At 38.0% G+C, this 24276-nt stretch overlaps 2 protein-coding genes across 2 annotated transcripts in view; one reads left to right on the top strand and one right to left on the bottom strand.

Annotated features, from left to right (window-relative positions):
- The window catches only part of LOC120767250 (F-box/LRR-repeat protein 7-like), a 407584-nt gene that overhangs the window by 184042 nt on the left and 199266 nt on the right, over nt 1–24276 (top strand). The gene's annotated exons all lie outside the window — the stretch shown is intronic.
- On the bottom strand, nt 19442–24036 carry LOC120782814. The gene is made up of 4 exons (XM_040115304.1): nt 22913–24036; nt 20063–20246; nt 19714–19916; nt 19442–19500 (listed from the first exon to the last, which is right to left on the bottom strand). The coding sequence occupies exons 1-4, from the start codon at nt 23760–23762 to the stop codon at nt 19442–19444; spliced, it is 1296 nt and encodes a 431-aa protein (XP_039971238.1). The 5' UTR covers nt 23763–24036.

Below are 24276 nucleotides of genomic sequence, written 5' to 3'. Positions count from 1 at the left end.
ACTTTGTTGTCAAAATGCAAAGCAATCGGCCGGCTGGTCCTTAACTACACCGCACCAATATGGCGCTTATATGCAGTGAAACTTAGAAAAGGAAACTTCAGACATGTCAGAATACTGCACTCCGGACTGCAAAGGGATGCCACTTGATGTCTCCTACCGAATATCTGCATAGTGAGAACCTCATGCTAAGGAGGATAATTAATTGCTTTCCAAGCAATTTCTACTGGGGTTTTTACGTAGAATTCATCCCTGCAGTCATTTGCTTGAAGCGGAATCTCCTTCTAGGAGCATCAATAGGTCAATTTCCACGACAGTCGGGTTTACGTAACTGGAGCGAACCCCGACTTTTATTCGGCCAAGGACTGTCAACTCAGCAGAATTCTGCAGCTACAACAACGAGCATCAAGAGCATCCTTCCTCAACTCCGTCGACGACATAAGCCAATACGCCGACCATACTTCTAAGGCAACGAATTTCAGACATGCACAGACCGTCAATCAGAGTGTAGCCATTAACACCTTCACCGACTGCCTCTCAGTAAATGGCGTACTTGGAGTCAAATCACCACCAATTGCAGACGAAGAGCTCGAGTTACCGCGAGAAACGAGAGTGACCCTTGTACAGCTTCGTTCTGGATACTGTAGTAGGTTAAACTTCTACCTCTCCAGAATAGACCCTGACATATCAAACATATGTCCAGCGTGCAACGCGTCCCCGCATGATACTAACCACCTCTTTGCATGTCCTACTAACCCTACTTATCTGACACCCTTTGGTCCGACCGCGTCGAAACAGCACGTTTTTTTCTGGGCCTACCGTTGGATGACGTCGATGACAACTTATCTAATCCTTAACGTCCTAATGGGGATTAAGTACCCCTTACGGCAACTGAATATATGGTTCAGGTCGGACCACTATAGCATATATCTGCCATACGAACTGACCGTATCCAATTTTAGGATGAAGATCTTTTCATGGCCTTTTTTGCTGTAAGAAATGCGCTTGTAAAGGGTATTATAGCTTTCATGCAGCCTTAGCTACCGCATTTTAAAATACTATAAGACACATTTTTCAGTGAATACGCTTTAATTATTTACTATCCTTTTGCTTTTCCATCTTCTTCATTTCAACTTTCACTTTTTCTCAAAAGTTGTCTTTCCCTCCCGTAACTCTCTTCAAAAAAGCGTTGTAACCACACGTGTTTAACGGAATTATGACATTCAGGTTTTGTAGCGCTTTGTAAGTCATATTACATCTGCAGTCGATGAAGGTCCACCATCATAACCATGCAAGAACCAGCAATGAGTGAAGTATAAAAAACGATATCACGTATACTTCTCATTACAATGAGAATTGCATGCAATTGCTCTTGAGCAGCTGGCACTCAATGTCAGTACCTTTCGCGCTGCATTCCTTCATTCGCCATTTTTTATTCCCTTGAAACTCGAGGCGACTGTGTTGTGGGTGGGTGTGGGTACTATATAGGTTGAGGTGCACACACTCATGCTACTTGCACAGTTGACTGAAGTGTTGTTGTAAAAGTGTCCTGCAATATCGCTCACAACTGAAACGTCCAGTGAGTGGTCAAGTGTGCAAGTTATTGAAAGTCAGAATGCCTTCCATTTTTACGGGTATTTATGCGTGTAAGTATGATATTACTGCAAGTTATTTTCATAGCTTTGCTTTTGTTGTCGCTAAGTGGTTATTATGGCATTTGCATTTCTATGGACGTGCTTGGCAGTTTCCAAACAGTGCTGCGAATGAGCGAAAGAGGATATAAAAAAAAGTATGAAATATTTAAATACCATTTTAAGATGGATTATGCGAATTTGGCATTTTAGTAGTCCAATATTTGATAATACTGCATATAGATCCTTCCAAATTTAAACAATGTGGTGTATCGACTATGTTAAAAGAAGACCGAGTAATTACGATTCCACGCCATAAAGACTCGGGCCAAGAAAGCGCTGTAAGCATAAATGCGAAAAGGGAAAGTAAAGTGAACTTCTTCGCTCCGGCCCCGGAAGAAGCCGAGCAAGGAGGGGTTTAAGTTAAAAGCGAGGTACAAGGCGGCGGTCGGAATATGCAACCGCCTCGAAGGCAAGTTCAGCCTAAAGGAAGAAGTAGCGAAACGACTGGCTTGGCTAGAGAGGGGGGAAGAACGGCCGCGCACACTTCTCCACATGTCATTGGTGTAATGCTAATCGCATTGCAGAGCATATCGCTGGAATGAAGCAATGTTCGACGGAGAGCGAACGAAAGGTGCCCTCCAAAAAGTTGTAGCCGGGAAGCTAGATGTCAAGCTCATGGAAGACAAACCGACAACGTCTAAGGCAGCGATGGCGGCCAATGAGATTGCGAAACGGTATCCGCATATACCGTAGTAATCCGTTAGGAAAATGTCACAAGAGCGGTGGAAAAATTGGAATATTGGAAGCCGTCTTCTCAAGAATGGATGTCGAATCGAGCGCACCCATTCCATTATTTAATGTAGTAGAATGGTTTAGCGGTGTGAAAATCTTAAAATGCAACGACGAACCGACGCTAACATGGGTAAGGGTAGCGGTCAGAAACCTGCCAAACTCGTGGAAAGGAGCAAAGCTGGTGTTGATAGACCGCAGCTGTAATCCATCGGTGCCCAAGATGAAAGTGCTTCATAGGAACTTGACCAGCATTAAGCCAGCCCGCAGCATCGAACGCTGACGTAGGGGTGCCTGGGTCTCCATACAATTTTGGGAAGAGTGCATCCTGTAGTATCAGCTCTACCGCTTTACGTCTCTCTTGCGTAATTTATTCAAGGGGGTTGTTTTGGTCAATGAGTGTCTCAATTAAATGTCTCTTGGCTATGTCTCTGGTCGTCACTGTCGACCTGAACGTTGAGAGTTTCTGCCGATTTAGCCTGACGATTGGCTTTTTTACAGTGTTGTCCTTTTTCACTTCTAGCAGACCGCTGCCTCTTGGCTGCTATTTCTTCTTCAACCCTCAAATCTCGGAACCGTGTATGAGAATTGCGATCGCAACGTATAGTAAACTCGGCCTTTCTTCACTTTTGCCGTTGCCCAAATCAAACTTTCCTCTTCCCTCTTCGTTCAGTTGGATTTGCAGCTAAAACTTTCGTGGATTCTCACTGGCGCTTTATAGGTCGCTTTTGCTTTCAATCCCTTCTGACTTGGTTTCACCTTCGCACCTTTGGCAACCACCGGACACACTCAATGCTTACAAGGTCTGATTCTTCATGGACGAGGTTTAAGTCTTCCTGTACGTTGCAGTGCGGGTTTGAGACTAACATTACAACCGCTGTGAATTACTCCCTTTACAGCAGAGGTTTAGTAGCTGGCGACACTACAAGTTAACTCGCTGTGTCAACCACTTCACTCTCTTTTCGACCTTCATGCTGAGTTTTGTTTTCAGGGAACTAGCATTTTATACCTACCGCCAGGTACCTCATTAACAATGGCAGAAGTAGATATACTTGTACAACCCGCGGTGAAGCGTTGAAATCTCATTAGAGACGGAAGTATGCAGAGCATATTACCAGGAAAAGGAGAGAATAGATACATACCTCTGCCTCAGCAAAATAAACATTATACTCGTATTATTATTTAGGTCTTTTCATGCTATAATGCTAGAAACTTCACACCGTATTGAGTGCAATGCTGAATTATTAAAGAGTCCTGCGAAAGCAAAGTTTTATGTCAATAAACGTTTTAGCACAAAATCTGCATTATACATTGGCTGTGCTGCGACAAATGGCGCGTACTATGTACATATATTCATGCGCATCTAGTCCAATGAGTGGTGGGAAAAATGTGATCAATATCCGGCTGCATTTATGTTGTCAGTTATTGACCACACACAAAGCGCTTCAAGTGTGAACCGACCATGCAAATGGACATGTCGTGCGGTAATGAATATGCAGTCATATTGAAGTTGTATGTAAAATACGCAGGTTACCTTTTATGTTTCGGAATTTGGCAACCCTAGTATTGCAACCTGTCAACTCACAACACTATCGTAAAGTCGGTCATTTTTAATTGTATACATACGCAGAATGTTTTGTCATACAAACGCTATTTGTGTTTACAGTAATTTAAAATATTCATCTTGTCCAGAAAATGGAATTAAAACGCGATTATTTTTTTACACTTTCTGACGTGGATTAACTCAACAACAGCGTATCGATGAACTTTATTCAAAATTTGGCGATGGAGTTCCACCGCTTCCAGTGTTTATCGAATGTATGTTGAATTCAATCGAGTTCGCAGGTCATCGCAAGATGAGTTTCGTGAAGGTCATACAAAATCAATTTTACTTACGGAAGCTATTGATGCTGTGCGCAAACAGATATAGCAAGATCATCATGTGATCTGTCGTGAGATTCATACAACTATGGACATTATTGGGACCAGTATACATGCAATATTTCATGAACATTTGAACGGACATTGGATAACACAAAATTTTTCAACCACTCAAAAAAAGGCGCGTGTCGATTGGTTGAGAGAAATGTTAAAACATACGATAATGTTGCTTTGAAAGACGTCTATGACAACGTGACAGGTGATGAATCGGTGATTTAGGATTCAGGGAGAATCATTTCCTGACAATGATATGTCTATCTACTACAAACGTGTTGAATCGGCTCAATACTTCTCTTAGTCGCCATATAATTAAGAAAAATATTTTCGAACTTCCATGTGACTTTAATGCGCATATATTGGCAAACATGTGAGTTATCTTAATTAAATTGATAGTGCGTGTTTTTCATATAACGGTGTATATTTGTGCTTAGAATGAATCAAAACGGTTGAAAACTCGCCCCAAGTGCCATATAACTAACAACCCTCATTAAGTTGCTGAAGTCTCTGGCTTTAATCTCTTGACGTTGAAGAAGTATGAAGTGTTCAATTACAACCGAACTTAGCACTTCCTTACTTGTTCCTTCTAATTTTATAACTTGATGAAAAAAAATCATTATAAATTGGAAAGCTCATAGCTTTGTAGCTCAGGCAATTAGTCAAAATTCAGTTCTAAAAAATCAACTCAATAGCGTTCAACGAACGCTTCGGTCGAGTGCTAACCACCGACACGTTTCCGCTTAATGAGTGAAAACATTTTTTTCCTGCCGAACTTACGCTCACGCTCTCGAAAAGCACTGAAAGCTGTTGTCATTATCAAAACGCAAAAACCTTCTATGCACCGATTGCGCGTCGTTCTCTGTATGTAGAAATATATATATACATATGTATATGTATATGTACAATATATAAGTATGCTCGAGCATATGCGATTTCATTGAAAAAACCAACAGCGACCTTGGTCAATAGCATTCGCGCGGGTATTTAGTGCGGCTTTATTCTGAGTAGTTTGCTTTAGAAAATACTTATCTATAAGTTTTCAGACGGTTGTAAGAAAACATATTTATTTGTAAATATATTGCATTTCAATGATCTATTAAGGCGGGGTTTTGAATATGTCGTTCTCTTTAAATATTGTATAAAGCTCGGAAATTTAGTGGGTTATACATAAATTTTATAGTTAAAAGTTGGTTTGCTTCGTAAAGTTATACTTCAGTTTGATCATTGTTGAAAGCTGGTTTCTTCGTAACTTGTTCTGAGTAGCTATAATTGAGAGAAAGTGAAAAAATTATATTAGTAAGCGAAAATCGTTGATCTATAAGTTAAGTTAGGTTAATCTATCAGGCCAATAAGCTACGCATAGACCAGTTTTGGTACTTTGCGATACCAGATGGAGTTAAGTTGCTAGATCCAAGAGGAGTAGTTATTCTTTAGGATGCCTACGCTTGACGCTAATATTGACAGACTCGCGGTGTTACTATCGATACCGCCTCCAGATTATCCATGCTAGAAAAGAAACATATGAGATGTAAGTACATGAATGAACTTTGCGAAAATATGCCGCTACCTAAGCCCCTATTCAAGAGAGACAGAAACTCAGAGAGACTGCATGAAATACAAAAAAGCGAATTTCATGAAGATGTGCGTCATTTTGCTCGCTTAAGTGCAAGGTTCTTAGGGCGAAAATATATCGAAAAAGTGAAAAAAGACAAAATAGACGAACATGATATATTTTATGGAATTTTATTCTTTGGCTAATGGAGAAAAATATCTACGCTCCCTACATGTACATATGTATGATATAAGTATGTGATTATTTTATTATCATTGAGTTCTGTATTGACTTAAGTTTTACGTCGCTCAATGTGGTACTTATATATATGTATGTGTTAATGTATATATTTTTAAAAGCACGATATACATATACAACACATATACTATATATTATAAATATTGTTCATGTGCCCACAAAAGTGTATACATATATATTTACACTCTTATAGACTGTAAAATTATGGCGCTTTAATCAATTTTAGACGGATTACAGTCTGTAATTAAGTTACTTAATTAGACATATCTATTATTATACGCTGAACAGACGGTGCATAGACTCACAGCAATAAGACTAACAAATGCTTTCCGAACTATATCCAGCGATGCAGCTGAATTACTAGCTAGTATGCCGTCCATAGACATCCAAGGAGACGTATTCACGAGTTTATATGAGCTATCAGCGCCAATTACAGAAATCCATTCTATAGAGGTTTATAGTTTGGAATATCAATGAAATTCTTTACACCTGTGAAAGTACGTTCGATGTCATTATGTATGCAACTCGAGTTCTTTTATATGGCCACTTGGAGCGCGCTTGCAGAAGTCTAGACGCTGAACCCAATTTTCGAAGAAGAAGAAAACGGCCGATACTGCTGCGATTTCACGTTCGATATTCATATAAAGTTCATCAATCGTCGCTGGCTTGTTGACATAGACCATATAGTACTTGACCGAAAATAGTCTAAAACACGACCAAGCCGGCCAATTGACTGGGCCACTTCATGAGATAACACGTTCACCAAACTTGATTATCAATAAATCGATTGTGACATTCGCTGTGTGGCTTGTGGCGCCGTCCTGTTGGAACCACATATTGTCCAAGCCCCTATCATTCAATTAGGGCCAAAAATATTCGGTTATCATTGTGCGGTAGCGACTACCATTGACAGTAACATAAGGTTTTGATCATCACGGAAGAAGTACGTTCCAACGACACCGCCGGCCAATAAACCGCACCAAAACGTCAAACCGTATTTATTTCGGGATGTAATATGGACTCATGGAGTACGTGAAGATTGCTGCCTTATCAATAACGTATATTTTGCTTATTGACGAAGCCGTTCAGCCAGAAATGAGTCTCATCGCTGAAGATGATTTTTCGATGAAAATCCAGAACATTTTCAAGTTGCTGCTCAACCCAATTCACAAACATACGACGATTCTGGTGGTCAAGCGGCTTCAGTTCTTGTGTCAATTTGATCTTGTAAGGATGTAGGCCAAGATCTTTTCGCAAAATTCGCCACAATGACGTCTCAACGCTTAAGAACGACGTCTGAGCGACTGATTTGGGTCTTCCTCAATTGGTGCGCTAGCGACAGCGATGTTCTCAACACTGCGGGCACTTCTTTGTCTCACTGGGATCACTCATGGGTACATTTTGTAATGTGCCAGTGGATAAAAATTTTTCCAATTTTTCTCAATTGTTGATCTGACAGGACGATTATGACGTGCATAAATTAGACTTTAAAGTTTAGGTCACTCATTCCGAATTTCGGTAGTAAATTTTGATAATTTCGACTCTTTGTTGGCTCGTATATCTTTCCATTTACATACTTTATAAATGATCAGCTTGACGAGCTGAGTCCATTTAGCCATGTCCGTGTGTCCGTCTAGAAATGCGCAAGAATTATTATCAAAGACAATCTCCAATAAATGCATTATCCAAGAAAATTTCTCTGTTCACACCGCTATAGCTGTGATATCAACTAACTGGAAAAGTCAAGTTCTTTAAGGAACTTTTTCTACTTGTAAAGGGTATTATATGTAGCTTCATTGCAACCGCTTTTAAATTTTTTTTTGTTTTCTAATTGTTTTACAGTTCATTATTTTCAGCACTTATTTGTAAGAAAACATGAAATTACTATTCACATATGTAAATACATATATATGTATGTGCGTCATGCGCAACAAGTGCACGTAAGGGAAAAAAGCACCGGTGGGTCAAATAAGCAGCCAAATCCGATTGAAATCCATGGAATATAGCAGAGCGTCAATTGTTTTTTGTTTTTGTAATGAATATGCAATTATATTTAGTGCAATTAATATTAATTAAAACTACACTGTCGCAGCTAGAGTAGCTCCGTATGTATACCATATTAGTGTGTGTTTTTCAGTGCAGCAGAGGGCTGTAATTATAGGCTATGCTAATTTAGTTCACAGGGTTTCTCAGTAATTATACATAATATACTGATAACTGTAATTTTAGTGCTGCAATTATTGCTTATAAATTGCCTTACTTTAAGCATTTCCTGGAATTCTCTTTAAAGAAAAACAGCACTTTGAATAAACAAATACAATTGTTACAGGGTAAGCGCAAATCAAACTCGAATAACGGTAAGGCGGTTATAAACCCAATGCCAAAGTAGTTTCTTCAGAGTGATTTGTAATTCGTCACTATATTCTAATTTTCTTTCAGATGTGATTTTTTAAAGCCATACCTATCGAACCGACTGCTAAAACAAAGACTACTAAGAAAATAGTAATTCTTTATTCATACTTTTCATATTCTTAATGTATTAATCAAAATCTATGTTGTCCCCCTCGAAATAACTCCGCTTGGCCCCAATGGCCGGAACAGCCTTCAATGCGCGTAGCGATTCACGTTTAATGGCTTTCATTGACTCAAACGGTTTCCCCGGCACGGTCGTTTGAGTTTGCTGCATAGTTAGAAGTCACTAACTCACTCCTGAAACCAGTGTTCTTTCAAGGGCAAATAAAGTTTTCCAAATAGGTAAAAATCACAGGGTGCCAGTAGGGTGAGCGATTAATGGTTAATATGGAGTTTTTTGTCAAAAAATCAGTGACAAGCGTCGACCGATGACACGGCGCATTATCGTGCAACAGGCGCCAGGACCCTGCCTCACGGTATTGTGGTCGAGCACGACGAATGCGTGCCAAAGACGCTTCATAACACCAAGGTAAAACACAGCATTAATCGTTTGGCCAGGTGGGATGAACTCTCGGTGTACAATACCCTCGGAATCGTAAAAACAAATCAGCATTGTCTTTATTTTTGACTTCTGAAGACGACCGACTTCTGATTGTCACAGAGGTCCTCACGACCTTCTTGGATTCGCATAAACCACTCATGCACATTACTACGGGATAGGCACTAATCACAATAAACTTTTTTCATCATTTGAAATGTTTCAGTAAACGTTTACCCAAGTTTAAAACAAAATTTAATATTTGCTCTTTGCATTTTACGACCGATGACCAAAAGCTGCCGTCACTTTTTAATCGATAACATCGATTGTAGTTATCCAATTGTCTTAAAATTTTTACGAAATGTCAACAAGAGATCAAACTTTTTATTTCATATACTCACCAATAGGTGCCGTCACCAGAAACAGTTATAATTAAAAAGTTCTGTTTCTTTTGCGACAGACCTTGTGGTTGAAAATCAGGCCAAAATCTCACGAAGAATCAATGCAGTATGCGACGGTGCATTATCGTGGTGCAAAAACCAAAAGTTGTCGGTCCATAATTCCGGCCTTTTTTTTATGAATAGCTTCGCGCAAACGACGCATATCACTTACAGAGTATTCATGGTTGGCAGTTAGGGCCGTGGGTAGGAATTTTGAGTGCACCACACCTCGATGATCGAAGCAAACTGTCAACATAACCTTGATTTATGACCAGTTTTGATGTAGTTTTTTTGGCTACGCTCAACTTTGCCACGATATTCGGCCGATTGATCGTCTGTTTTCGGATCGTAAGCATAGATTCTAGACTCATTGTCAGTTATAAAACGTTTGATCATATCCTGGTATTCGGAAAGTATTGTTTCACGGACGTAATGTGACGCTGTTTTTACGAATAGAATTGAGTAATTTTGGAATCAGTTCAATTTTTTTAGGCCCAATACTGATCCTTCCGATATTTCAATCTCTGACTGTTAATCGGCGATTCTCAAGAACCAATTCCTTTATTTTATTGATGTGTTGATCATCAGTTGATGTTGATGGCCGTATTGAATGTGATTCTTCGCAAGCGCGTTCTCGACCCTCAACCTAAAAAATTAATATTTCTACGAATAGATTTGCGCGCGAAATTTAAATTAAAAAGTCTTACTAGTTTTTGCCCACAGTAGTACATGCATGGGGTCGTTCTTAAAGTAATTTCGATTGATGACAATAGCTTGAATTTTTTCGCAGCCAACTTCATTTTTTTATTTCTCTCTTCTTCTTCTTCTTTACAGGCGTATACACTGCTTACGCGTTTATAGGCGAGTTAATAAAAGCTCGCTAGTTGTTTTTTGTGTTAGCAAATTGGCGCCAGTTCGAGAAACCACTCTAGGTACTTCTCTACCTGACCTCTCTAACGGAGTGGAGGTCTTCCTCTTCCTCAGTTTCCCCGACAGATACTGCATCTAATAACTTCAGAGCTGGTGTATTTTAAACCATTCGGATGACAAGACCTATCCTGGGTAGCCGCTGTCTCTTAATTTTCTGAACTACGAGTATGCCAATATCGCCGTATAACTTGTACAGCTCAGCGTTCCATCTAATGCGATATTGGCCGTGGCCAACGCGCAAAGGAAAATAGATTTTGCGCAAAAATTTTTCCTTGAAAACACGTAACGTCGACTCATCAGATGTTGTCATCGTTCATGCCTCTGCACCATTTAGCAGGACGGGAATAATGAGTGACTTATAAAGTTTGGTCTTTGTTCGTCGAGAGAGGACTTTGCTTCTCAATTGCCTAATTAATCCGAAGTAGCACCTGTTGACAAGAGTTATTCTTCGTTGGATTTCGAGGCTGTCATTGTTGTTGGTGTTAATACTGATTCCAAGATAGAAGAAACTATCTACGACTTCGAAGATATGACAATCAACTGTGACGTGTGGGCCAAGTTGCGAGTTCGACAACTGTTTATTTGATGACAGGAGATATTTCGTCTTGCATTCGCTATCTACCAGACCCATTTACTTTGTTTCTTTATACCGTCTGGAGAAAGTAGAACTAAGGCCGATGATAACAATATCTTCGGCGTACGCCAGTTGCTGTACGTTCTTATAAAAGATTGTGCCTTCACGATTTTGATCTACAGCACGAATGATGGAAGATCGAAAATAATGTAAAATAAAGTCGTTGGTCGATGCAAATCATCAAATCTAGGATTAAAATCGAAGCTTGGCAAATAGGTTCCTCAAGTTTTTTCAGAACGAAATTTTAATCGTCTCGTTAACGACCGAGTTTGAAGATTTGCCAAAAGCTTTTGCAGCTTGAATGGGATCGTCTAGCACAACCAGCTTCGTACTCTACATCTTCGGACTATTACATGTACCGGTCTCTGCGAAATTTTTTGGACGGACTTCACCTCAAATCAGGACATCAAAAAACAAGATTAGTTTTCAGCATTTTATTTGACATTTGGTAAATGTTTAATATCAATTGAAGAAACATTCTTTATTTCATGTGAATAATCGACTGGTACGCTAGTTCGCTCTAACTGAGTTTGTGGAATAATTTGTTTAGAAAATATGTCAAATTTGATGTCTGTAGTGCCGACTTCTAGACAAGGCCTATCTTCACAGCAAGTAAGAAGAAAAAATAAATAAATTTATTTCATAAAATAATTAAGTGATAAAGAAATATGACCCAGTGTAGTATAAGTAGTATATTTCCATTACTAACCTTCTAGATGTTACCGTTATATATTTTATTGTAGGCAATTTCTAATTGACAAGACAGCACCTTTTAATAATACCGCTGTTTAAAAATAAATAACGGTGATATAAATATAAAAGCTAAAAATGTTAAATTTATTAAGCCTGGAACTGATAAGGCATATCTTTTGCTATAAGAATTTACTCCAGCAGAGCGGCCCGAAGCGACTTGTATGGCACGATAATCAAAGCACAAGCAGTGACTGTTTTGAGTGAATTGTGAGTGACTAAAAGTGGCTGTGTGAGTGAGTTTCGTTAAGATTAAACGAGTCGACTTAGCAAAAAATCAAACGGAACTCTTTTGTAGAGCGCTAATTTCATTTTTTCTATACAACAATTCATTCAAATGGATTAAAAATAAAAACAAGTTAAGAAAATATTCTTGTTATTTATATGGGACCAAACTTCACAAGCAATTTTCTTGTAATTTCGAAACATATTTATACCCTGAACAGGGTATATTAAGTTTCTCACGATGTTTGTAACACCCAGAAAGAAGCGTCGGAGACCCTATAAAGTATATATATAAATGATCAGTATGTTGAGCTGAGTCGATATAACCATGTCCGTCTGTCCGTCCGTCCGTCCGTCTGTCTGTCTGTATATATACGAACTAGTCCCTCAGTTTTTAAGATATCGTTTTGAAATTTGGCAAACGTCATTTTCTCTTCAAAAAGCTGCTCATTTGTCGGAACAGCCGATATCGGATCACTATAACATATAGCTACCATACAAACTGAACGATCGGAATCAAGTTCTTGTATGGAAAACTTTCACATTTGACAATGTATCTTCACCAAATTTGGTACAGATTATTTTCTAAGGCAACAATGTAATCTCCGAAGAAATTGATCGGATCGGTTAACTATAGCATATAGCTACCATACAAACTGAACGATTGGAATCAAGTTCTTGTATGGAAAACTATCACATTTGACAATGTATCTTCACCAAATTTGGTACATATTATTTTCTAAGGCAACAATGTAATCTCCGAAGAATTCGTTCAGATCGGTTAACTATAACATATAGCTGCCATACAAACTGAACGATCGGAATCAAGTTCTTGTATGGACAACTTTCACATTTGACAATGTATCTTCACCAAATTTGGTACAGATTATTTTCTAAGGCAACAATGTAATCTCCGAAGAAATTGATCGGATCGGTTAACTATAGCATATAGCTACCATACAAACTGAACACATAGTTACTAAAAGAAATGCACCTGTGAAGGGTATATTAGCTTCGGTGCAGCCGAAGTTAACGTTTTTTCTTGTTTTATATTTTTTTGTTCACCCTAAAATATATATAGTATATGTAGATTACTGTCAGAACGGCATATAAGCGGAACGCTATTTAAACCCTATCTTAATTTCGATTTTGCTAACTGAAAGATTAATCTTTTGAAAAAGTTTAAGTTAGGATAAGCTTCCTCATTTAGACTAATGTGAAAGCAATTAAAATCATATTAGAACGAAATCTATTGGAAACGAATATATATACTATATGTATTAAATACCATTAAAGAATTCATAACTGTTTTTGTAATAGCTCGATTTGTAACAGAACAGTTTCGAAATATGTGAAAATATATATTTAAAGAACTTAACATATACCACACCTAAACAATCTAACCAATATTTAAGTCTACATGAAATAAAAAGCGCTAGTCACTCAACAAAGTATTATAACGGATGATCTAAGTAGAAGGACTTTTTCGGCAGCCTTTTTTGACAGATTACGCGTGAGGCGAGTCTAGCTGTCATGTTATTTTTGTTCAGTATTGTTTAACTTTATTACGAAAATTCATGTTCTGTAAAGGATGTGTTTCGCGCGTTTCACTCAACTTATGGGCAACATAATCGGTCCAATGAGCGTACTATTCGCAACACCATCACCTATCTTGAGGGCTCATTATTGGATAATATTCAATCGAAGAGACCACATCCAGCACGCTGTGAGAAAAATATAGCAGCCGCAGCTTAGAGCATACCCGAATACAGTGGAGAGTCTATTCGGCGCCGTTCGCACCAACTCGGACTGACGTATGGAACGATTTGGTGCATTTTACGTCGAGATTTTTTATTGAAAGCGTACAGCTTGTGCATGAGCTGACGACATTGCTTCGCTCCATGGGCTCTTGAAAAGTTTCAAAACGATCCGACGTTTTTCAATAAAATTTTTTCAGCGATGAGGCCCCATAGTTTCATGTTTTAGACATCGCTTTGCTCGATGGGCTCTTGAAAAGTTCCAAGGAGATCCGACGTTTTCAAGTCAATTTTTTTAGTGATGAGGCCCATTAATATCCCCCAGAATTTCACGTTTTAGACCGGTCGGTTGAGCACCAAGATCGTGTGATGTCACTTTCCTGTGGAAATACTATGTAAAGTCTATATAGATTCGATCGAGGTCTTGGAACAAAACATCATGCATGCCATACCAGTTGAAATGTTCAAACGAGTAATTGAAAATTGGAATCAACAGATGAACCATCTGAGTCGTAGCTGCGGCCAACATTTGAAAGAGATAATCATCAAAAAATTGGCAAAGAATTTTCTTTCGAATGATAATAAATTTTCCCAATTAAATTTTAAGTTTCTGTGATTTTTCTTCAAAAAAGTAGCGAACCTCGAAATGAATCACCCTTAGTATTATGGGAATATTAATTATAATATATTTTGCTTTTTAAAAATTTGTTTTCATTTACTTCATATCTTTCTGCAAGGCATTTTATAGATAAAATGTTTAATTATATATACTATATATATGTATATGTGTATACTTGTATGTACATATATACAAACAATTTTAGCGTTATTATTATTAATATCTATATTTATTTATGTTTTTTTTGATAACTTTTAATTTTTTATATAATAATATTATCATATATCATTCACCCCTTGCTCTGTCTTCTAATTTTTTGAGTCCGCAAATCTGATTTATTGAACCTTTCGTAAAATATATTAAATATGACCTCAATAGTCACAAATGATTTAAAATTCTACATTTTTAATTTAAGCCCTATGCATTTCCTTCGTTTACTTGTCGCGTCGAGTTTATTTGCTTTTATTTGTCAATACAAAATTTCATTCGATACTTATAATATATATATTTTCCGTTGGGTGTTTGTTGGTTTTAATACATTGAATATTAAGTTTGCCACAAAGTTTGCGACACCCAGCAGGAAATGTCGGAGAACCTATAAAGTATGTATGGTATAAGTGATAAGCTGAATCGTTTTAGCCGTGTACGACTGCCTTTTTATACGTGAATTAGTCACTCAGTTATTGAGATAACTGTCTGAAATTCTACATATTTGATTTTCTCCCCAAAAATTAGCATACTTGTCTGAACAGCTGACATTGTACCACTAAATGAAATAGCTGCCCCACAAACTGACCGATCGAAATCAAGTCTTTGTATAGAAAAGTTCTTTATTTGACAAGATATCAACAAGAAATTTTGCATGACTTCTTGTCAAAAACAATGATGAAATTTTTGAAAAGAATTTTTCAGATCGGACCACTATAGCATATAGCTGTCATACAAACTGACCGATCGAAATCAAGTTCTTGTATGGAAAACTTTTTTATTTGACAAGATATCAACAAGAAATTTTGCATGGCTTCTTGCCAAAAACAATAATGAAATTTTGGAAAAATTTTTTTCAGATCGGACCACTATAGCATATAGCTGTCATACAAACTGAATGATCACAATCAAGTTTAACTTCTCCATAATTTTTTTTTCTTATAAAGGAACCTTAAATAGACTTGAAGGTTGTTCATATCTAATAACGGGGCTAGAAGGAACTAGCAACACATTTTCCATTAGATTCGAACCGTTGGCCTATTATACCATGTTCAGACCGAAAATTTAAACGATTAGATTATGTTTAAGCATTTCAAGGCCCAACAGTGTTCTCACTGCCGCTAGATAAATCAAAAACAGCTGTTATTGTCATTCAAGAATTCACATCTTTTAATATTTATCAAAAGAAAAGATTGTCACATAGTATTTTGAAATAAAAAGACGTTTTTTTTTAATATTTTCCATATAATAGAACTAGTGGATGCATTTTTTCATTTGTTCAGTCGATTTTCAGATGAAATCAGATTCATTGCTTTAAAAAAAATTTGTTTGTTTACATTTTTTCCCTTTGTGGTGTCTAAATCAGCTGTGATAATGTAAAAGATTTCCAATGCTGACAAGTAGATTGCGCAAAATCAGAGTCGCACAGAGAGATTTAGCGTGGATCAGTTTCAAATAATTTCAATTAAGTGATTTGGAACTGTCATTTTTGTATGGCGAAATCTTGATAAATTTTTAAGATTAGTGGGATAATCCATTCAACAGCCGAAATCGTGTGATAAAGTGTCGGTCTGAACATGGTATTAGATTTTCAGTTTTCATTATACATTTACATATTATATTTGCCATTAGAAATGCACCGGAGAAGCGTTTTATAGTTTCGTTTTTTCTTGTTTTTTAATATTCTTTCCGCTGCACTATTTGTTTTGACACACATAAACACACATATTTCCATTTCAATCTCATTTGCTTGAAAAAATTTATTAAAAAATAAAATGCAAATCAATTTACTTTCCATTTCATTGTTTATCTTTTAAACACATTTCATTAGAAATAAAAGAAATATGTGAAACTGCTGCAATAATGCCAGTTGCATACAAAACACCGGGTGTTTTTTAAACGCAAACTATTTTTTAGGCGCAACACATACGGTAGTTATTTACTCTCCTCTCACTTCTCAACTCACAACTATCAAAATGTGCTCAACGCACCTACAAGCAGCTAATGTTAAAGCGTTAGAGCCTATTTTAAATAACAGCTGTTAAAGCGCGCACAATTAAAACAAAAAAATATTTATTATAACATTTTTCACTTTTATTTTGCCGCGCGTCTGGCCGCTAACGTTAAATTCGGTTTGAAAATTCACGCACAACTGCCGACTACTGTTCGGTTGATTGCCAGTGGCAATAAGCTCTAAATGCCGGCTTTGATTTGCGATTTCCAAATTGCATCTTTCACTTTCATTTTGTATAATGCGCTTGTTGTTATTGTGATTTGCATTAAAACAGCTGATTTTTGTTTTGTTGTAACTTCGAAAAAGCTCGCCGCCAAATGCACGTGTCGTTGGAGCGTTTTGGGGTTGTAAAGCTTTCGAACTGTTTACATTTCACGAGTGAGAAATTGCGTTTGAGTTAGATTGTGTGTGTGAATTTGACTACCCGGTACTAACTTGTATTTCAGCTATATGTCATGTGATATACTCGTATACTAGAACTAGTCCGATTTTTTTGGGTTTAATTATCTTTTATCTGTGTTTCCTATCAACTAAGTCCGAAGCCAGATCAATATTTAATAAAAGAAAAAAGGCAATCGTTTTGTACTCAATTTTAATAAAAACTGATATTGATTACTCTTGCCTAAATACAATTTTCACCAGCTAGATTAAAAGAAATAGTTTTTGTTTCGTTAGCAACATAATCGAAATCTATAAATGTCTGGGCAATGATAGTTTAAGTTGAGTTAAGCTTACAGGCACAGTAAACCTTAGATCACGGCGCAAACTTGAGTTATTATCTACTAACAGGCATCTGCCTTGCTCAACTCCGGAGCCTTGGTCTATCAGCGAACATATATATTTAAAAACTCCTTTAGCTTAGTCAATCCATCTGACAGCTTTTTTCCTTCTGTCCGCTTAAGTCACAGTACTTTGAAGTCAGATTAGCATTTTATACTGATTTTTTGTGATTTTTTCCAAAATAGGTAGGCGGTTTATCAACAAGCTAAAGGGTAAGTTAGATATGAAGTATACTACCATAACTCCTAATCAGCAAAACTTGATGGTGGGCAAGTTTCGTAGAGAAGCTTTCACATATACTTCTATAATTGATTTACAGATAATGTATGGAGAATGGAGCCATGTGTAGAAGTTCACACAAGTGAGGAAAGTTTTCTGATCGCCATTCGCATGGGAGTGGCCAGCTCAAGCAGCTCACAACTTCCCGTCTTAGACCAAGTACTCTCTGTGTTACCAAAATAAATGCCTTCTTGTGAGAGACATCCCTCCCCGGGGTTTTGCGCTGGGTTTGAGAACCGCCACGTAAAAAAAACACCCTAAATTTAAAGAATAAAACAACGTGGGATGAGAGACACGCTTTTGATGACGACCACTGCAAACTTAATAAGGACTACGATTTAAGGTCATGCACCTGGAATGTACGGTCCCTGAATTGGGAAGGTACCAAGAGTAAAGGCGTCATCGCCGTCCAAAAGGTGCAATGGACGGAACAAGGGCTGAGATAAGTAAGTCCTTGTGACATTTCGTGGAGGGAGAGAGACATCGTCGCCGTGTCCTGGCATTCACCTCGGTGGATAAACGTCTAACAACAATCTACATCAAAGCGAAGTTCGCCACAATGTCATAATCGTGATTGGCGACTTAAACATGAGGGTAGATAAAGAAGGCATCTTTGGCACAACGGTCGGTAAATTCAGCCTCCGTGATGAAACATCCCCAAATAGGTTGAGGCTGATCGACTTCGCCGGAGCCCGAAATATGGTTATCTGTGGTACTAGATTCCAGCAGAAGAAAATCCATCAAGCTAACTGGCTGTCTCTGGATCGAAAAGTCACCAACTAAATCGATCATGTTGTGATAGACGGCAACTTTCATTACGAGGATCAAACAGGGACCTATCCTAACTTAGTTTATAGAGTCTCCTACAACTTAGTTTTATTTGGCACGTGATTTTTAATACCGATATAGACATAGTTTTTCAGCCTGATTTTATTGACTTTAAGGTGCTATAAGCATTTTTTATAGTAGAAATCTATCTAGGTTTTCATTAAGGGTTACGTGGATTTCCTCGGGTAAAAAAAGTCTTTTTTCAACAATTTTTATCACATAAAAAATGAAATATTTTATTAGAATTTTTTATTGTTTCAAACGTACCTTATTAACAAAGATTTTCTGAAATTTTGGAAAGAAATATTTACAACTAAAAAAAATCTTTCGTTCAAGTTTTTCAGAATTGTATCTCAAAGGCCTGTGTAAGATTTCAAAAAGATCGGTTCTTGAGAAATCTTGCCAACCAACTTCAAAAAAACAATTCCGAGAAAAACGCATTTAAAGTCGGCGCATTTAGCCTAGCTAGCCTCGAGCGCAAAAGTTCTCAAGGCTGTATCTCCAAAAATATTACTCGAAACAACTTGAAAGTTTAGGACAATATTTATAAGGTGTTATGCTTATTGGCTTACTCAATTCATTATATAATATTAAATAACAAATAATAAAAAATATATCTTCAATTTTCAACAATTATCTGCCTTAAATACCCACCACTGTGCGAAAAGCTTCAACGAATAGCTTTACCAAAGAATTTCATTAACATTCTCTCGCTTTACATTAACCAAATGTTAGCACGAATGAATGCTAATGAAATGCTGTGAAAAGCTTGTTTGAGAGCTTGAATTTTTACAGCCAATACACAGAATTAGCGAGTGTTAATGAATATTGGCTCGCCAACAAACTTTTCATAGAATATGTTAAAGCGTTAAATTCCATGGCAAATTTCTGTTAACGCCGCATATTTCATTAACATTATCTGTTATTATTAACATACGAAATGTTACTATAACAGTAATGTTAGCAAACATATTTTCGTTTAACATGCTGTTAAATTTAATGAAAGACAATCGAGGCTTATCTAATCAGCTGCTGATTGCCACGAGAGTGGCGTTAAAAGGTAAATAAACGACTACTTTGTAACACAAAAACAAAAATATATAGACACATATGTATGTTTGATGGCGCTTACTTGTGTGTTTATTGCCAATTTCACGTACTAGCTCCTCGGTGCGGTTGCGCAGCTCCGGCACTATGGAATACTGTGCAAATGTCAAATTCAGATTACGCATTTCATCGCCAAAACTTTTCATCATCAAATAACAGCTGTGCTCACCGACGGCATTACTTTGCCCATCACGTTCGTAGAATGCTATGGAGTTCGACCAATTGTAGCTGCAAGAAGGATGCAAAGCTTTAATATATAAATTATTTACTACTTTTTAAGTGGCAAGCAATGTCAAGTTTCTTCTTTTTGATTTTGTGTAAGTTAGCAGAAATTTTTATTTTGAAATTAACATAAAATTGCGCATTACTCTTACCGTTTCATTAGTTCGATTATCATCAGGGAGAGACTTTTAAAGCTGAGCACGCCGGGACGCACCAGCATATAGAACTCATCAGCACATGTTGTTTTCTGGTCTTCAAAACTGTCGGTGGCGCCACCTATGGATATGACTGGTGTGCCGTTGCTATTGAAGTACTTGGCGATGCGACTAACGGCGGCTGAAAGAGCACAAAGAGTATACCATATATTATATTAGGTTAGATAAACAGGTTAATATTCGTGAGGTCACATTATAAACCCACTTGGACAGCTAGAGACGCCTGTTCGTTGTGGCCGTCGCCACATAGCGCCTTAAGCCTGCCACAAATTTATTGAGGCGGCTAATATCAATCCCAGTCAATTTGCCAAGTTCGTAGAAAATATGGCAATCGAGATGCTTTAACCTTGGCCAAGCAAAAGCTGGACATTGGAGGAGAAAGTGCCTAGATGGGTTTCCCTGGCATTTTGACAAGATGCATCACACAAAATCTTTAGCCGCGTTAGTCCCAATAGGCGAGTGTTCAATTAGCTTACCTATCATTGCGGTGATCTTAATATTGCTAAGTTGTAATAGATCAATAGACCTTTTAAGTTCCACCTTTGCAGAAAGCTTGTGCAACAACACAGGCTGCTTGCCGAGCTCGCGCGAGACTCATAGATTCATCGCACGAAGACCCGGTTCGTGCCTCTGACTCCGGTTCGTTGCCATCCTGTTGGGTTTTGGTTAAGTCTGCTCTTTTTTTCAAGCTCATCGGCTTTACAGTTTTCAAAGATTCGGCTGTGAACAGACGCTCGGACAAGTTTAATATCGAAGCAGCGTTTTGCTACTACTGGTGAGCTCTTGATCCTGCCTTACAGGACACAAATATTAAGACCAAAGGCGGTAAAACTTGAGGGTATCACCTGTTGTAATGTTGCTTCTGTTAAAGGCATGTGTATGTTTCAGGTTAATTCTTTTTAGTAAAACTCGACAGGCTTAAAATTATTACTACAAGAAGAATATTTTCAAATTTCTCTTATCTTTGAGAGACCTTACCTACTTGATTTCTAAACATTTCCTAGTTGTTCATTGAGTTCTAGAGAGTTGGCTCAACTTTCAGAAATGGAAGCTGTTCCTGTAGGAATGTTATTTAAAGAAGGGCATCCTTTGTATTCAACTCTAATTATTTCCTTTAAAAGTCTCAAAAGTTTCCCAAAGGAAGCCTTTCCGAAGAAACCATTTTCGACCTACGTTATATGCTAACGGGATATTCAAGCAGTGGTACTTTTTTCAATAGCCTTCTTGGACAGACCACGCGGGAGTCATGTCAAGCTGTCATGCTACTTTTGTTTAGTATTCTTAGGCATTTCATCATTGAATGGCTTTTACGCCTGAACAACGTTCACAAATCGTTCAATTTTGATACGAAAATTTAGGTTCTGCAAAGAATGTGTTTCATGCACTTCGTTCAACTTATGGTCAACATTATCGGTCTTTTGAGACTACTATTCGCAACACCATCACCTATCTTGAGACCCAGCATTCATTATTGGATAATATTCGACCGAATAGACCACGTCCAGCACGCAGTGAAAAAAAAAATAGCAGCCGAAGCTGAGAGTGTACACGAAGACCGTGGAGAGTCTATTCGGCGCTATTTGCAGCGACTCGGACTGACGTGTGGAACGACTTGGCGCATTTTACATTGATATCTCAAATTGAAAGAGTACAAAATACGTCTTGTGAAAGAACTGAAGTCGCTCGACCTTTTCAAGCAATATCGCTTCGCTCCATGGGCTCTTGAAAAGTTAAAATAAGATCCGACGTTTTCCAGTAATATTTTGTTGATCGATGAGACCCACACCTGGCTTAATGGATATGTCAACTAGTAAAATTCCCGTAGTTAGGACGAAGAGCAACCTGAAGAGATTCAAGAGTCCAGTAAAAACATCGTTGGGTATGGTCCATATTTCATCAAAAATGATGCCGGTGAGAACGTAACCGTCAATAGCGACCGTTATCGCGACATGATAACCGACCATTTGATGCCTGAAATTGTTCGTGATCTCGGCGATTTTTAGTTTCAATAAGACAGTGCCACTTCCCACAAACCGCATGAATCAATGGATTTATTTAGATAACACTTCGGTGAGCAGATAATTTCGCATTTTGTGCCGGTCGAATGGGTACCAAGATCGTGTGATATCACACCGTTATACTTTTTCGTGTGGGGATATCTAAAGTCTAAAGTCTATGCGGACAATGTCGCTTTGATTTAGGCCTTGACTCAACGGATGTACCATCTGAGACGTAGCCGCAGCCAGCATTTGACAGAGATAACCTTTCAAAAATAACTGCCAAAGAATGTTCTTTCGAATGACAATAAACATTCCCCATTAAATTTGAAGTTTCTGTGATTTTTTTTAAACAAGTTGGGAACCTCAAAATGGATCATCCTATAGAATTTATCAATAAAAATGTCATCAGGCGTTAACGGGCGGAAGATCGAGGGTAGCTTTCAAATTTTTTTCAATTAGCCTGAGGTCTTCAAGACTTTGCTACTCTCCCTGTCATCCTTATATTTCTAAGTGTGTTTTCATCAGTCCACTCGCATCACTATATTGTGAATGCTCTATGGAGGTATGTATATCAAAATTTGCAAGACATAGTAAAAGCTCATTCCAGTCGGCAATCCCCTGCTTGTCATCATACAACATTTTTAGGGCACCCACCCAGTATCAATAAATTCTCTCTCACACCACTATCCCCATAACAAATCAGAGGATTTGGCATCGTAGTGTTACATTAATATTTAATAAATCAATATATGCCCCACAAAACATGCCATACACACTACGTACTCACCTAGGGCATAATCGCAAACTGGACCAAAGACAACATGTGCACAATTCTTTACGATGCCGTCCATGGCCTTAATAGACGCATATGCTGCATCGCATTTGACATCGCCCGTCATCCATTCCAAATTCAACTGCGGTGGCAATAAACTATTTTCGCGTATATATTGGTCGGCCAAATGCAACACTGGCATTGTGCGACGCAACGAAGCCGTGTAGGTGTCATCGTCGGGCAGCAATAAAAGTGCGCGCAACGTACAGTCGGGACCGTCCGGTGTACAAATGGCTTCGCAAGCGCGAGCGGACTCCTCGCGGCAAGCGGCACTTACGTGGGGCAACGCGCTTAGCAGATACAGCAGCGTGTAGGTTGTTAGTAGTTGTGTAAGGGGGTTGCGCCAAGGTGGTTGCAATGCCTGGGCACGAAAAAGCCAATCACGCCAATTGTGAAACTGTGATCGACGGGATTTTGTGCTCAACGATTTGTGCTGGTTACGCGGTTGAACTGCTGAGTGGCACTTAGAGCGTGCTGCAGCTGGTATGCGCTTGTGATTTTGAGTAGGTGTCCATTGGCATTGAGTGTGGATCAAAATTTCAGCTCCTGAAATGCAACTACCGGCTTGTAGGCGCACTGCTGTTGTTGGTTGTCGCTGATCTGCGTAATAGCCATGAGTGCGGTGTTGAGTAGGTGGGAGTTGGGCTTGCGTACCGCCGTGAGATCGATAATTTGTGAGCATTTTTTGTTGTTGAAGTTTATTTATTTGTTTTCGATTTTGTTTGTAAACTCCAATTCGTGGTTCGGCTGCTGCCGCTGCAGTTTCTGGCATGCTTGACATTTCTGTACCAAATTCTGTTTTCATTTCTGTTTCTAATTCTATTCTCAAATCTGTTTCTATAATTGTTACAAATTTTTTTAGCTTTCTCCCTGTTTTCCAAAATTAATTTTGTTTATTATTCCGCGTTTGTGTGAGTACCTGTCCCGTTTTGAGTTCTAGATGTTACTTTTTCTTTTCCTTCAATTTTTGTTTCTATTTGAACGGCTGCTTAACTTCATTTAAATTGCTTCCGCTGTGCCTTCTTCGCTTTCTCTTTCTGTTTCTTCTTTTGTTTATGTTTCAGTTTCTGCTTCTGTTCTTGTGTTTTCTTATTTTTCTGTTACTTCTTCGGTTCCTGTTTTTTTCTTTACTTTGTTTGTTTTTATCTTTTGATTCTGTTTCTTATCCTGTTCCCTCTTATTTTTTGTTTCTGTTTCTTGTCCTGTTCCTTCTTATTTTTTGTTTCTGTTTCTTCTTCTGTTCCTGTTACTGCTTTTGGTTCAATTTCAATTTGAGGCATATTTTTGGTTTTATTTCTGCATTTCTTTCTTATTAGCCT

Source organism: Bactrocera tryoni, chromosome 1 (genome assembly GCF_016617805.1).
Source record: "Bactrocera tryoni isolate S06 chromosome 1, CSIRO_BtryS06_freeze2, whole genome shotgun sequence".
In the NCBI taxonomy this organism is placed as follows: Eukaryota; Metazoa; Arthropoda; class Insecta; order Diptera; family Tephritidae; genus Bactrocera; species Bactrocera tryoni.
This window is presented reverse-complemented; position numbering and strand designations above follow the sequence as displayed.